This window comes from Epinephelus moara, chromosome 13 (assembly GCF_006386435.1).
Source record: "Epinephelus moara isolate mb chromosome 13, YSFRI_EMoa_1.0, whole genome shotgun sequence".
NCBI lineage: Eukaryota > Metazoa > Chordata > Actinopteri > Perciformes > Serranidae > Epinephelus > Epinephelus moara.
In genome coordinates this window covers 34454304-34467855 of record NC_065518.1, presented here as the reverse complement: position 1 = coordinate 34467855, position 13552 = coordinate 34454304, and the positions used below count along the sequence as shown (strand labels likewise).

Below are 13552 nucleotides of genomic sequence, written 5' to 3'. Positions count from 1 at the left end.
CGCAGCGGCCCAGGTTCGAATCCAGCCTGTGGCCCTTTGCTGCATGTCCCCCTTCTCTCTCTCCCCCCCTCACACTCACCTGTCCTGTACAATAAAGGCAAAATGCCCTAAAAAATATCTTTAAAAAAATATATATATAATTTCAATCTCAAGGTCGGAAACGTTTTTCTTTCTCTATCTCTCCTTTGTATGCTCTGTGTTCGCAGGTTGACAGGATGCACCTATCCATAGTAATTATCACCTACATATATGGTGGTCACTGGTGATCATGGGTGGGGATGTATGCTAATTACTGACTAGCAGGAGCACACTATCAGTTTAAAATTGATTGGTATTCATGAACATACACACATGCCTATGATCAAATCTGAGTTTTCACAGGGCTCATGAAGGCGGTGTAGGTTTTTAGAACCAATGTTTTTTATGTGCAAATCTACGCACATATTTACAAACATTTCATGAATGAGACTGTGTGTATCCTTGAGCATGTTAAGCAAACATGTTGAGTGTATTTCCTTTGCCATTAAACATTTGTGATTTAAGTATTTTAAATCCAGCAGTGTTTACATCCATGCTTATTAGCTTGCAGTCTTCCTCCTCCCTGTCTTTGTCATCGCTACCTGTTGATCAGTGTATAGTGTTAAACCATTGGCACATAACAGGTCTAAACTCCACAGGGAACCTTTAAGTATTGCCACTATGAATTAAACTGTCTTGATATACTGACAGGGCCAGGTGGCTGAAAGAGTCCAACCCAGAGGCTGAAGAGCTGTTTCGCATGGTGGCCGAGGTTTTCATCTTCTGGGCCAAGTCTCATGTAAGAAAATCACTGAGGGGGTTACAAAGAAACACAATAACATGCAGCTGATTTAAAATGTTTTCAACAGTGATTGCACTATAGGGCTGTTACAAAGTCCCTGCTTAATGCTATATATGTACTGTGTGTGTGTGTGTATATATATGTATATATATATATATATATATATATATATATGTATATATATGTATATATGTACGTACAGTGTGTGTGTGTGTGTGTGTGTGTGTGTGTGTGTGTGTGTGTGTGACCTTGTTTTTAACCCAAGAGTCTGAAGCTTATACAGCATCAGACAGCACAACAGTACCTTGGAGTGATGAATGTTGTCATCTTTCTGCAGAACTTTAAGAGAGAAGAGCAGAACTTTGTGGTCCAGAATGAAATCAACAACATGTCCTTCCTCATCACTGACACCAAGTGTAAGATGTCCAAGGTATGGACACATGGATAGAAGGGATGAATCAAGGTTTACATGTCAGAAGTTTGTTGCTTGTCACTTCTGTGTTGTGTCAGTGCACATTTAAAGGAATAGTTCACCCTCCAAATGACTAATGGTATATCAATTACTCACCCTGTGTTACATTAAATTCTGGAAGAAACCCTTATTTTTCTTGCATGCCTCCATGGTGAATGAAGAAATCAAAAATTCTTGATGGATTGAAGTCCTACAAGTCCATGTTTAACAACAGAGAAACTATATCAAAACATCAGTTTACAAACTCTTAAACAACTGGTGTAATATAATCCATTGTCTTTATCCAGTTGTATGCTCAGTACCTCCCAAACACATGCACGTTTGCTAAAACTTTACTCTTAAAAACTAAACTGAAAGTAAAATTTGTCTATGCTTTCTTCAAAGCCAGACTCCATTGACAAAAGCAGTAATTTAAACACAGGAGCCGCTGGACTACTGCTGCCTCAATCAGTTAGTTTGTTTGTGTTGTTGTGTGACTTTGGTGTTTTAAAGGGTTAGTTCAGATTCACCAAATTCACATAATAAAACAAACACAAACGGAGGCAGTGGTAGACCAGCAGCTCAGCTTAGCAAGGTAAAATTACAGTTTTTGTCAATGGAGTCTGGCTTTGAGGAAAGCATAGATAAGTTTTACTTTCTATTCAGTTCCCCATCAGAAAGGACTGTCTGTTTGGGAAGTACTTAGCATAAATCTGGAAAAATGAGACTTTGATTATACTGCACCACTTGTGTGAGAGTTTGGAAACTGGTGTTTTGGTATATTTTGCTGTTGTTACATGTGGACCCTATGACTTCAATTCATCAATAATTTTCTCAGTTTTTGGATTCTTTGCTCACACTGTAGGGCTTGGCAATACGGACAAAAATTAATATCTCTGTATTTACAGGCTGTCTGGCGATACACAATATATATCTCAGTATTTTCTATGAAATGGAAACATGTTTTCAGTTGCAAGTCAGAGCCACATTTGAGATGTCACAAGCAGTATCATAAAAATAGACTGTTATCAAAATAAAATGCAAAAACAGTGATTCCCCTGTTTGAAAATATGCAGCTGCACAACAGTTCTCCTTTCTCAACAGCTCCAAAACAGTAGTTGGAGGTAGGGTTTCAGTGAAGTGCTGTAAAGTTTAGTTTATTAAACATTAAACATGGGCTAATAGCGACAATGATCAAATTTCAAACAAATGATATACAAATGGTTATTTGGGGGGTGAAGTATATGAACATAATGGAAAAGATAACACAACACTTAATAGACCAGTGTGCATTTATTGTCTTCTGATGTTTGACTTTGTCTCAGGGAATAGTGTCAGACCAGGAGAGGAAGAAGATGAAGCGGAAGGGGGATCGATACTCGATGCAGACAAGTCTTATAGTTGCCACTCTGAAGCGCCTGCTGCCTGTTGGACTCAACATCTGTGCCCCCGGAGAGCAAGAGCTCATCGCACTGGCCAAGAACCGCTTTACCCAGGTAGGAAAACATCACTTGTCTACTAGATTGTGAAAATTGCTGTTTTTTTCTGATATGTATGGGACAAGCAGCTGTATGAGTTTGAGTTGATGAATTTATACAACTTCATAGATTAATAAGAACATCCCTCACATTTACTTTAGGTCAAATAGTTCAAGTTACATCATACCACCAAAACATACATGTTTAATTTGCCATATTTATTTTTTGCTTATGATTTCATTACAATTGTTTTATGTCATTCAAGGCCTATTATTTAATGGTTGGCTTTGTGTCACAAAAAATCATGCATTTTCTCTGTTCACAGAAAGATACGGAGGAAGAAGTTCGAGAGATCATCAGGAATAATCTCCATTTACAGGGAAAGGTAGGAATACTTTAAGCTTGAGAATTAAGAGTGTATGTACTGCAAGTAGATATATATATTTGGGATAAACTGAACTTAACTCTATGCTTTATATTACACAAGAGAAATAAAAATGTGATAGACTAAATGGTAACAGCTACAACATTTGTAGCTCAAATCCACCACATATAATCGATCTAAAAATTCATAGTGGTCCACATCTTTGACACACATTGTAACGCATGTGTTTGTGACTGTATGTGTGTCTTGCACAGCTGGAGGACCCAGCTATTCGTTGGCAGATGGCTCTGTACAGAGACCTCCCCAATCACTATGAGGACACCTCTGACCCAGAGAAGACTGTGGAGAGAGTCCTGGAGATCGCTCATGTCCTATTCCACCTAGACCAGGTGTTTGTGTGTGTGTGTGTGTGTGTGTGTGTGTGTTATTAGAAGAATAAAAGATGACCCAGGTCAGAAGACATTTGCAACATTGCATTTCAATAATTGGAACTACCCATATAATATCTACAGCTCTATATAATCACGTTTGGGTTGATGAACTGTATATTTGTGCTCCTCTTGCAGCCACCTCTTAGGGAAACTTTAATAATGATAAGGTCCTCTAAGGCCAAAAATAGACAAAAGCATGTCTGATGGTGACCTGTGTCAGGAGAAAGACTGCCATAGTTATTTGTTGAGTTTGTGTGTTTAGGTTGAACATCCTCAGCGCAGTAAGAAGGCTGTGTGGCACAAACTGCTGTCCAAACAGAGGAAGAGAGCAGTAGTTGCTTGCTTCAGGATGGCGCCGCTCTATAACTTGCCCAGGTACAGTTACGTATGTAGTTATTTAGTTAACGCACTCATACACTAGGGTCTGGCAGTTGAACAAAATAGATCGGCAACAGGCAGTTGGCCAAATTCATCGCCATTTGTTTTATATATTCTCTTTTAACACGTCTACTGTTTTCTTCATTCCAAGAACAATGTAACCTTTTATTCTGCGTGCACAAAAATAGTCTGTGATAGTCTGTCCTTTTAAGTGGGGGCAACTCATTACTCATTAAAATCAAAATAACTGGACAGAACACACATATCAGCACTGGTTGTTGGGCTGACGGTGGCCGGCTGGAAATATTTTAAAAATCCCGCAATCCCAATATACAGAGTGTGCATGTGTGTAAACTGTAGGTCTGGTCTATCTTGTGAGGAAGTTTTTATTCTTACCCATTTTCCCCCAAACTAGGCACCGGGCTGTTAACCTGTTCCTGCAGGGCTATGAGAAGTCCTGGATTGAGGCAGAGGAACATTACTTTGAAGATAAACTCATAGAGGACCTCGCTGTAAGTTAATTATAATACAAATGTAAGACAAATTGCATTATTTCGACCCCTGGCAGAATTTCTTCTACTCTGAGGCTATTGAAGGCTATTCTCAGTGTATTGTAATGTCGCCTGTGATTGATAATGTGTTTTTATCTCAGAAACCAGGAGACCAGGAGCCATCTGATGAAGAGGAGGGGGTGAAACACATTGATCCGTTGCATCAGCTCATTCAGCTGTTCAGCAGAACAGCCCTCACAGAGAAGTGGTGGGTTCCCATGTATATATGTATAAGGTACAAGGTTCTACCAAGTGTTTCTGTTCCAGCATTAGTTACAGTTAATATGTTAACAGTTACATATCTTGTAAAAGAAGGGCTGTCTTTATCTGGCCAAGTCAAGCTATACATTTACTGGTGTTTTATCCTTGCCACCACCTGAAAAAAGCATCTGGATCAGTCTGACTGTTGACTGATGTTCAACTCCCTTCAACAGTCACGTGTTTATCTCTCTAGTCTTTGCTGTTTCACATCAGGTGGGTACAGTGTGCCGTACAGGGAGAGGTTGCTCATTGATTGCTTTCAGCCGGCATTGATTCAAAAACATTAGCTCAAAATAGCTAAAAGCTGTTTTCAGCACTGCTTGATTCTTAGTTGGATCAACAGTACCAGTACCTTGCATAGCCAGATAGACATTTGAGTCAATGGTGCATAAAAAAGCTTAAGGGACATTTCTCCAAAATCAAAATTATTTTATGCCTCCATGCTGTCAACAGCTGTGGCATTATGTTTTCAGGCTGCCCATTCGTTTCATTCTGGTGAACACAATATCTCAAGAACACCCTACAGGATTTTTTTTTAAATTTGCACAAACGTCCCCGTAGACTCAGCGATGAACTGATCAGACACTGTAACCTCACAAAACATTTTTTTCTTTTTGGCCATAACTGAAGAATTCACACACAAATTATGACAAATTTTACAAAAAAATACTAAGGGTTAGGGTAAAGATGTGTGTGAAGCATTCATGTTTTTACAGACATGGATATAAATTGTAAGTGCAACTTGACTGGAGGCATACAACTGCAAGGCGGTAGCTCTAGTCTCTCTTACCTATAGTGTTAATTATCAGTCTAGATTAAAAAATGAGAAACTCAGCAGCAATGTCTCTTTCCAGAAATCATGACACAGTTACTTAAGATAATTCACAAACCTTGCTGTGAGCAGATTCATGTTGATACTATTTTCTTTCTATTGAACTACACCTGTTACCGTATCACTGCACAGAATGATGCTCACATCCAATGCTAGCTCACCAAGCACCACTGAGCTAGCTAACGTTACAGCTCAGCCGAGGACGCAATTAGGGGCCATACACATGCCACCTTTTCTGCACCCTCAGATTCATTGTTTTCAATGTAGACACATGGCAGACGTGCTCAAACGTCACAGCGTTGTCGTCGCGGCATGCATGCATTCCCAAGCACCTATTTTTCAGGGCGCAACAGCTCAACTCAACTGATAAATAGCACTACAGGTAAGGGGGAAAATATGTATAGTTTTATTTTAGGGTTAACTATCCTTTTAAAAGCAGCTACATAATAAAACTTGTTAAGTTATGTGTGCCAAGTATTTGTAGCCAATCAACTTGTGCTAATGTGTGTGCTTGTATTTCCTGTTGCAGTAAACTGGATGAGGATAATCTCTACATGGCCTATGCTGACATCATGGCTAAGGTACCAGCTGCTTAATACTAGTACTAGAAACCTTTTCATTACTAAGAATCAGAATCTGGTGTATTGCCAAGTAGGTTTTCACATACTAGTAATTTGCTTAGGTGGTTTGATGCATAACAATAAAGAGAAAAGTAAAGAAGTACCAGTCCATATCCATTAGTAGCTTTGTCACCTTCTACCTATGCCAATCCTCAATGCCTATGTGCAGTTTCACATAGATTGACCACGTCAGTGTGTAGAAAAACGTGGGACAGACAGAATGACTGACTGACAGAATGACACACTGACAGTTTCCATGATAATGTACAGCATACCATACCATGACTTAGTCATACCAAAAATTAGAAAAAAAACAAACATTAGGCCACAGGGGGAGCCACAGCGATGGTCGCATTTTAGCCATTTTTAAGCATTTTTCTGTTGTTAAATTTCTCCAGTCACCTTGAGGCGTCCTGTTCTACATATCTACCAAGTTTGGTAAAAATCGATATGGCGGTTAGGCCTAGATAAGAAATTAGCTTTCTAGCACCCCCATTTTGTTTGATCGGGTCAATAATGGAGGGGTCCCCTCAGATTATGTGTGGTCACATGCCTACAAAGTTGCGTGGTGATAGGTGAAACCCTTGAGATGTTATACACCTTTATGTGATGAGCCACGCCCTCCGCAATATTCATTGCCTTATAGAAGCTCAGTTTTAGTAAGTTTTCCAACTTTTGCCAAGAGGGAACTTTAGATATTGGTCCCTAGGTTATGTTCACCGAGTTTCATGCAGCTCGGTCAAACTTCCTAGGAAGAGATCAATTTTAAGTGTTTTTCAAAAAATTCAAAATGGCGGAAAATCTTTATAACCGGGAGTTATGGGTTCTTGAGGCAAATTTGTTCCTCATGAGGAGAGGCATCTCTGTGCAAAGTTTCATGTCTCTACGACATACCAGGCATGAGATATGCCCATTCAAAGTTTGCAATTTCAGTCGGTTGCTATAGCGCCCCCCTTTGGCCAATTGATGGATTGATTGCTTCATTCACATCCTCCCATGACCCTCTACCACTGTGCCAAATTTCACATGGATTGACCAAGTCAGTGAGGAGAAAAATGTAGAACAGACACACACACAGACACACCCACACACAGACAGAGTTTTTCGTCATTATATAGTAAGAAGATAGTAAGAGAAAAGTTAAGAAACATAAATATGGAGATAGAAAAATATACAGTAAGGATATTTTAAAAATACTCCACAAAATATGAACATTATCTGTTTTGCAAGATATCATCCCTTTGCTGTCCACATTTAACTCTCATCTTTGCTCCCTCAGAGTTGCCATGATGAAGAAGATGAGGATGGAGAGGAAGTGAAGAGTTTTGAAGTAGGTGATCAGTCATTCTCCATGTCTGTCTGTCAGTCTCCATGATGGTTTTGGCTGTGAACATGTATATGTGCATACACAACATGTATCTTGTTTCACATAAATAGGAAAAGGAGATGGAGAAGCAGAAGCTGTTGTATCAGCAGGCTCGGCTGCATGACCGTGGAGCTGCTGAGATGGTGCTTCAAACCATCAGCGCTAGCAAAGGTTGGTTATACCTACTGAATGTCCCGTATCCCACTATAAGTGCCATATACTGTAACATTGCAAGATGATGATGAATGTGCTGTATAGTCACTTTCAGTGCTCAGGTTTATGCATGTAAACTGTAAACATAAACTGTAAAAAAAATAATGGATGTAGCCACCGTGATGTCACCTATTGGTTTGTGGGCTCTGGTTTTGAGCCCTGAGTTTGGCATTGTGGCTGTCACCATTTTGGATTTTTGTAGCCAGAAGTGACCATAGCTGTGTTCGAAACCGTCCACTCACTCACTCACTCACTCACTCACTCACTCACTCAGTATTTCCTATATCGTGTTTACTATATAGTGCACTAACGTTACATGGGGAACGACTGAACGAGATTTCAGACACTAACTGAAATTTTCTGAACGTCGTTGCATCAGTAGCTGCGCCGCATACTCCTGTGACGCAAGTGGACGTGCCAAGCATCATGTAAACAAACTGGGCGCTTTGAGGATGATCGAACTGTATGGTGGTTGTATTTTTTGTCAATAAATTGTTGAAATGTCAATGGTGTGGACGTTTGGTTTTGTCAGCTAGGGTTGTGTGTCTGCATTGTGAGCTGTAATAGCCCACGATAGTGCATGAGCTACAAGCTACCTGGCTCGTGCGAGCTAAGTGGCTATTGTTAGCTTGTGAGCTAACGTTACCGGCTAGCATCCTATTCGTTTCTTTTCTCTTAGCAGTTATTCTTCTTCTTCTCCTCTGGCAAAAGACGACCGCATTGCATTGTGGTATACGAGAGTAAAATGTAGGGTACATCGTTTGTTCAATCACATTTGCTGTGCATTGTGGGTATTTTATAGTCCACTATATAGTGAATGAAATTAACCGCGGAGAATTCGAACAACACTACAAAATGGAGAACACACTATATAGTGCACTATATCCGTGATAGGGAGCGATTTCGAACACAGCTCATATTTGGATGAGTGAGTAGAGTTAACCCTAATGCTAGCTGCTAGCTTAGTAGCACAGTGCATTTACAGCTCTTGTTAACTCTGATAATGCTAATGCTAAATTTGGCTAGTGAAAAACAGACAAACCATTAACACAATATGTACTTTCTGGAAAAACTTGTCTTAAAATACAATCAAACACTGAACATGATTTTTTTAGGCAATTGTGTTCTTTGTTTATATTAACGTAGAGACTATTACTATTTTTTAATTACTATTATTATTAACGTAAGACATACAAATCTCTTGATGCATACAGTTTTGTGCTTTGCAGTCACATCCAGAATGTTTATTACCAAGATTTGACAACTAATTTTTGTTCTAGCAACCATAAAGGTCTTCAATTAGCTTCAAAGGGTGAAAAATATTAAGGTTATCTTTTTTTATTGTATTCCTGTTATGACAACTAGCGGCACACAAAGATATTTTTATTCTGGGTGTCTGCTGTTTTTCTGCCACTAGTATGCGTGCACAAGTTTAAGTTTATTTACTTTATTAATCCCCCTGAGGAGAAATTCAATGTTTTCACTCTTGCTTGTCAATTACACACAGGTCTGAAAGACACACACATGCACAAACAGGACCTATACATGCACAAATTGGAGAGATGTCAGAGTGAGGGGGCTGCCCTTGGTGAGGTGCCCCGAGCAGTTGGGGGGTTTGGTGCCTTGCTCAAGGGCACCTCGGCAGTGCCCAAGAGGTGAACTGGCACCTCTCCAGCCACCAGTCCACGCTCCATATTTTGGTCCGGACGGGGACTCGAACAGGCGACCCTCCGGTTCCCAACCCAAGTCCCTATGGACTGAGCTACTGCCGCCCCCAACTGCTGTGACGTAACTGTGATGTCCACTTTTAATTTGGTCTATTGACTTTCACTAAACTGAAAAAAACCCAAAAAAAACACTAAAATAGCAACAGCCGTGGCAGCGGCCATACAGTGTGTATCTGAGGTTACGCCATCAAAACATCACATAACCAAGGTTGCAATATGCACAACTTTAAGCCTTAAAAATTACGGCCAACAAAGAAGTGCCAAAAACCGCAGTTCCTCTAATGGCCACTTGAGGCTGGCTCTAAAGCCAGTTAATCCCCATAGACCCCTATGTTAAAATACCCGACTTTACAATAGAAATAAACATGTTCACAGCCTGGTTAGGAAAAACAGTTTTATTCCCTATAGCTTATTTTAAAATTCATGACAACTGTAGGGGGGTGAATTTTTATATAACTCACCCATTTATATTTTATTAAGGCTTAAAGTTATGCAAAATGGCCAAAATGCCAAATTTGAGGCTTCAAAGCAGGTGTCTAAAAAGCAGTGGGTAACAGGTGACATTCATATACAGTCTATAGTATTCAATTAAAAGTTAAAGTGCACTGATTCATTGTTGGGTGAGACATGGACTTTTGAATGGCCCTGGCAGATAAGTGACTAATTAGTTTCCTCTGTGTGTGTGGTTCCTTTTCACAGGTGAGATGGGTCCTATGGTGGCCTCTACTCTGAAGCTGGGCATAGCTATTCTTAATGGAGGAAACTCTACTGTACAGCAGGTATTTCACTGTTCAGTCTCTTCTTTTTCTATCATACACATTTATTGTGATTTTATATTTGTTACTGTTTGCAATGTATTTAAAAAAAAAAACCCTACACACTCAGTGGTCATCTTATTAGGTACACCTGTAAATTTGTGAATCCAAAACAGCTGTTCTACTATAGTTTTTATGTTTCTAATGTCCACGATATCAAAAACTGTTAATAAAATTATGTGTTTCAGCAAAATTATGTGTTTCAGTATTGAGCTCATAGTAAGCGATGATGTTATACTGGACTGTATTCCTAATACTCTGCCACCCTTGTGTGTGTAAATACAACCTTTAAACACCACCTTTAAATATGACCTTTATAATGAACATATAATGGAATGTAAATACTTTTGACAATGTCAACAAAAACAGAGTATTTTGAGCTTCGTAAAGGTCGATGCAATGGCAGGGCGGTTGTGTTGGACTGAACAGCAGGAACATGTGAATGAAATATGCAGACCAAGCAGTATTCTTGTGAAGTGTATTGTTTGTTTAGACTCTGTCAGAGGTGCTGTTCTTCATGAGAGATTAAGACCATAGTGTATTCATATTATCGTGTCCACCTCCTGTACTTGTTTTAAAGCAGAATGTGGTCTCAAATTTATAATACAGCTGTTCCATTGTTCTCTGTGGTCTCTCTCCATCTCTTGGACAGAAAATGTTGGATTATCTGAAAGACAAAAAGGATGTGGGCTTTTTTCAGAGTCTGGCTGGTCTGATGCAGTCATGCAGGTAACTCTACAAACTCTTCCTGCTTCAAGACTGAAACAAATACCACAGGTGGGTTGGTTGATGGGTTCTGACTGTGTGGTGTTTGACAGGCTCAATCCAAGAGCAGTCAACCGTGTTTAACTCAAGGGTGCTTAATAACTAAATGTAAAAGAAACAAAGTAATGGCCAATAATGAGAGTCAGATTCATTGAGCTCTTCATGGACCTTCTCCTTTGTATCCATGTTTCAGTTCATACTGTGAGGCAACCCCTCCCCAAAGAAGGGTAGGAGAGTTCTCTCTCTCTACATGAGGTGGGCATAGATGTGTTGTCTCTTGGAGCTAGATCAAATAAAAGATTTAGGGATGCACAATATGGATTATTTCCAGCCGATACCCATAATTACCTGCCTCTCATTGCAAATTCAGATAAGTTAGCCAATTATTCATATTTCTGTATTTTAAAAAGAAGCTTATAATCTGCAGTTTGCACACACCTGGAGGTAAGAGAGGCTAAGATGTGCTCAGAAAATATAGATATTATAGTCCTGATCCATCTAACTCTAACTGACATCACCATTGTTAACACAACAAACACAAAGAACGGTTCTGACTCTTCAAATGTTAATTTATTTTTTTCTAGTGTATTTAGATATTACACTATATATATATATATATATATATAAGTATTTAAATGCTTCAACATAATCTGTCAAAACAGACATGTTAATGTGTTATGCACAAGTAATGAAAACAAAATAAAGCCTCGACGCCTCCCCACGGAGACACTAGGAGACTTCCTCTGCGGTGGTGTGAGCTCTGGGCCAGGGAAAGTTTGTGTAAGTCTGCCTGCTCACACACAGTGTCAGAGTTAACTGTAGCATGACAGGCCTAAGAAAAGCACTCGGAGAGCGAAGACCTCTGCCAAGCAGCTCGGATTTCCCGCCATTTTATTATTTTATCCACTTCATTTCAACCGATCACCACCAAAATTTTATCATCTGCTCCTTGTCCCATTATCAACCTTTCCTGAAAATTTCATCAAAATCCGTTCAGAACTTTTTGAGCTGTTTTGCAGACAAACAAACAGACAAACAAACAAACAGACAAACAGACCAACACTGGCGAAAACATAACCTCCTTGGCGGTGGATTAATGGGTTTAACAACAAAGTCAAGCCTTTGTGGTGTGAGTTTGTTGGGACCATTTAAAGGCTCAGTGTTGGATTTGAGCCGCTGCTGCCCTGCTAACAGGGCAGATGTTGAACTGATCCTTCACTGGGAGGACAGCAGCTCCGGATACGGTCCTTCAACCCAGCGTCTAACCTGTTAAACAGCAACAGGAATTTTGCGGATTTGGTGGGGAATCCGGTGGTCAGGGATTAGACCCCAGGATGCAATCATGTTGTCCTCCTCTGAAACTGAAAAAATGGATCTCTAGTCAGCGTGCTGCGCAAGCTTTTTTTTTTCTTACTTTCTGTGTTTGTTGGCAGGGTGTATACCACCACCTAACGTGTCAGGGTGTGTAGATGCTACCTTTGTAACTTTAATGAAAGCAGTTTGGCTTTGTATCATTAGCCATAAGCCATTAGCAATAATTTCATCATCAGAATATTACATAATGATAAAAATTTCCCATTATCGGCCCGATACATCATGCATCCCGAGAAAGATTCATAATTGATATGTTATTTGCTAGCCTAATTCTTATACAAGTAATATTCATAATGGCTTTTTTTTTTTTTTTAAGATATTTTTCTGGGCATTTTTAAGNCCCGATACATCATGCATCCCGAGAAAGATTCATAACTGATATGTTATTTGCTAGCCTAATTCTTATACAAGTAATATTCATAATGGCTTTTTTTTTTTTTTTTTTTTAAGATATTTTTCTGGGCATTTTTAAGCTTTTAATTGATAGGACAGATGAGCATGAAGGGGGAGAGAGAGGGGGAGTGACATGCAGCAAAGGGCCACAGACTGGAGTTGAACCCGGGCCGCTGCGGCAACAGCCTTGTACATGGGGCGCCTGCTCTACCACTAAGCCACCAACGCCCCAATATTCATAATGGCTTAAATAAACTATCAGTATACTATACTATTATATACCATCTTTGCTGCGCAAGAGTTTTGTGTGAAAGGCATTAAAGGCCCATCTCATGTTGATAACTGTCCCAAATATACACCAGTTGAGTCCAGTGACTGAAGCAAACAAACGTTGAGGCTATTAATTGAAATTTGCACAGCTGATTAGACCATTCAGCAGTTGGAGCTGCAGCAGTGGCTGTGATACACAGCTCATGGAGGCAATCCAGGTACTTAAACACAATTAGAGCCAGACTGTGTCAAAATTGCACCTCTTCTCTGAGTCCTGATGTGGTAAAATCTGAGCACAAAAACATGTGTCTAGATTCAGTCTGTCTCGTACTTTATGGGGATATTATTAGTTTGTCCATTGTGAATGAATCTCCATAAATCTGTTTACATAACTAACCTGAGAAACTTAACATTATTTTTAG

At 39.6% G+C, this 13552-nt stretch overlaps 1 protein-coding gene across 1 annotated transcript in view; it reads left to right on the top strand.

Moving 5' to 3' along the window:
* Positions 1-13552, top strand: part of ryr2a (ryanodine receptor 2a (cardiac)) — a 255585-nt gene that overhangs the window by 187464 nt on the left and 54569 nt on the right. The window contains exons 75-87 of the mRNA XM_050060332.1: positions 730-817; positions 1158-1250; positions 2597-2767; positions 3075-3134; positions 3389-3523; positions 3828-3940; positions 4359-4455; positions 4596-4702; positions 6117-6168; positions 7487-7537; positions 7645-7744; positions 10213-10292; positions 10981-11057. Coding sequence (XP_049916289.1) covers positions 730-817; positions 1158-1250; positions 2597-2767; positions 3075-3134; positions 3389-3523; positions 3828-3940; positions 4359-4455; positions 4596-4702; positions 6117-6168; positions 7487-7537; positions 7645-7744; positions 10213-10292; positions 10981-11057 — 1224 coding nt within the window. The remainder of the gene's footprint in view (positions 1-729; positions 818-1157; positions 1251-2596; positions 2768-3074; positions 3135-3388; positions 3524-3827; positions 3941-4358; positions 4456-4595; positions 4703-6116; positions 6169-7486; positions 7538-7644; positions 7745-10212; positions 10293-10980; positions 11058-13552) is intronic.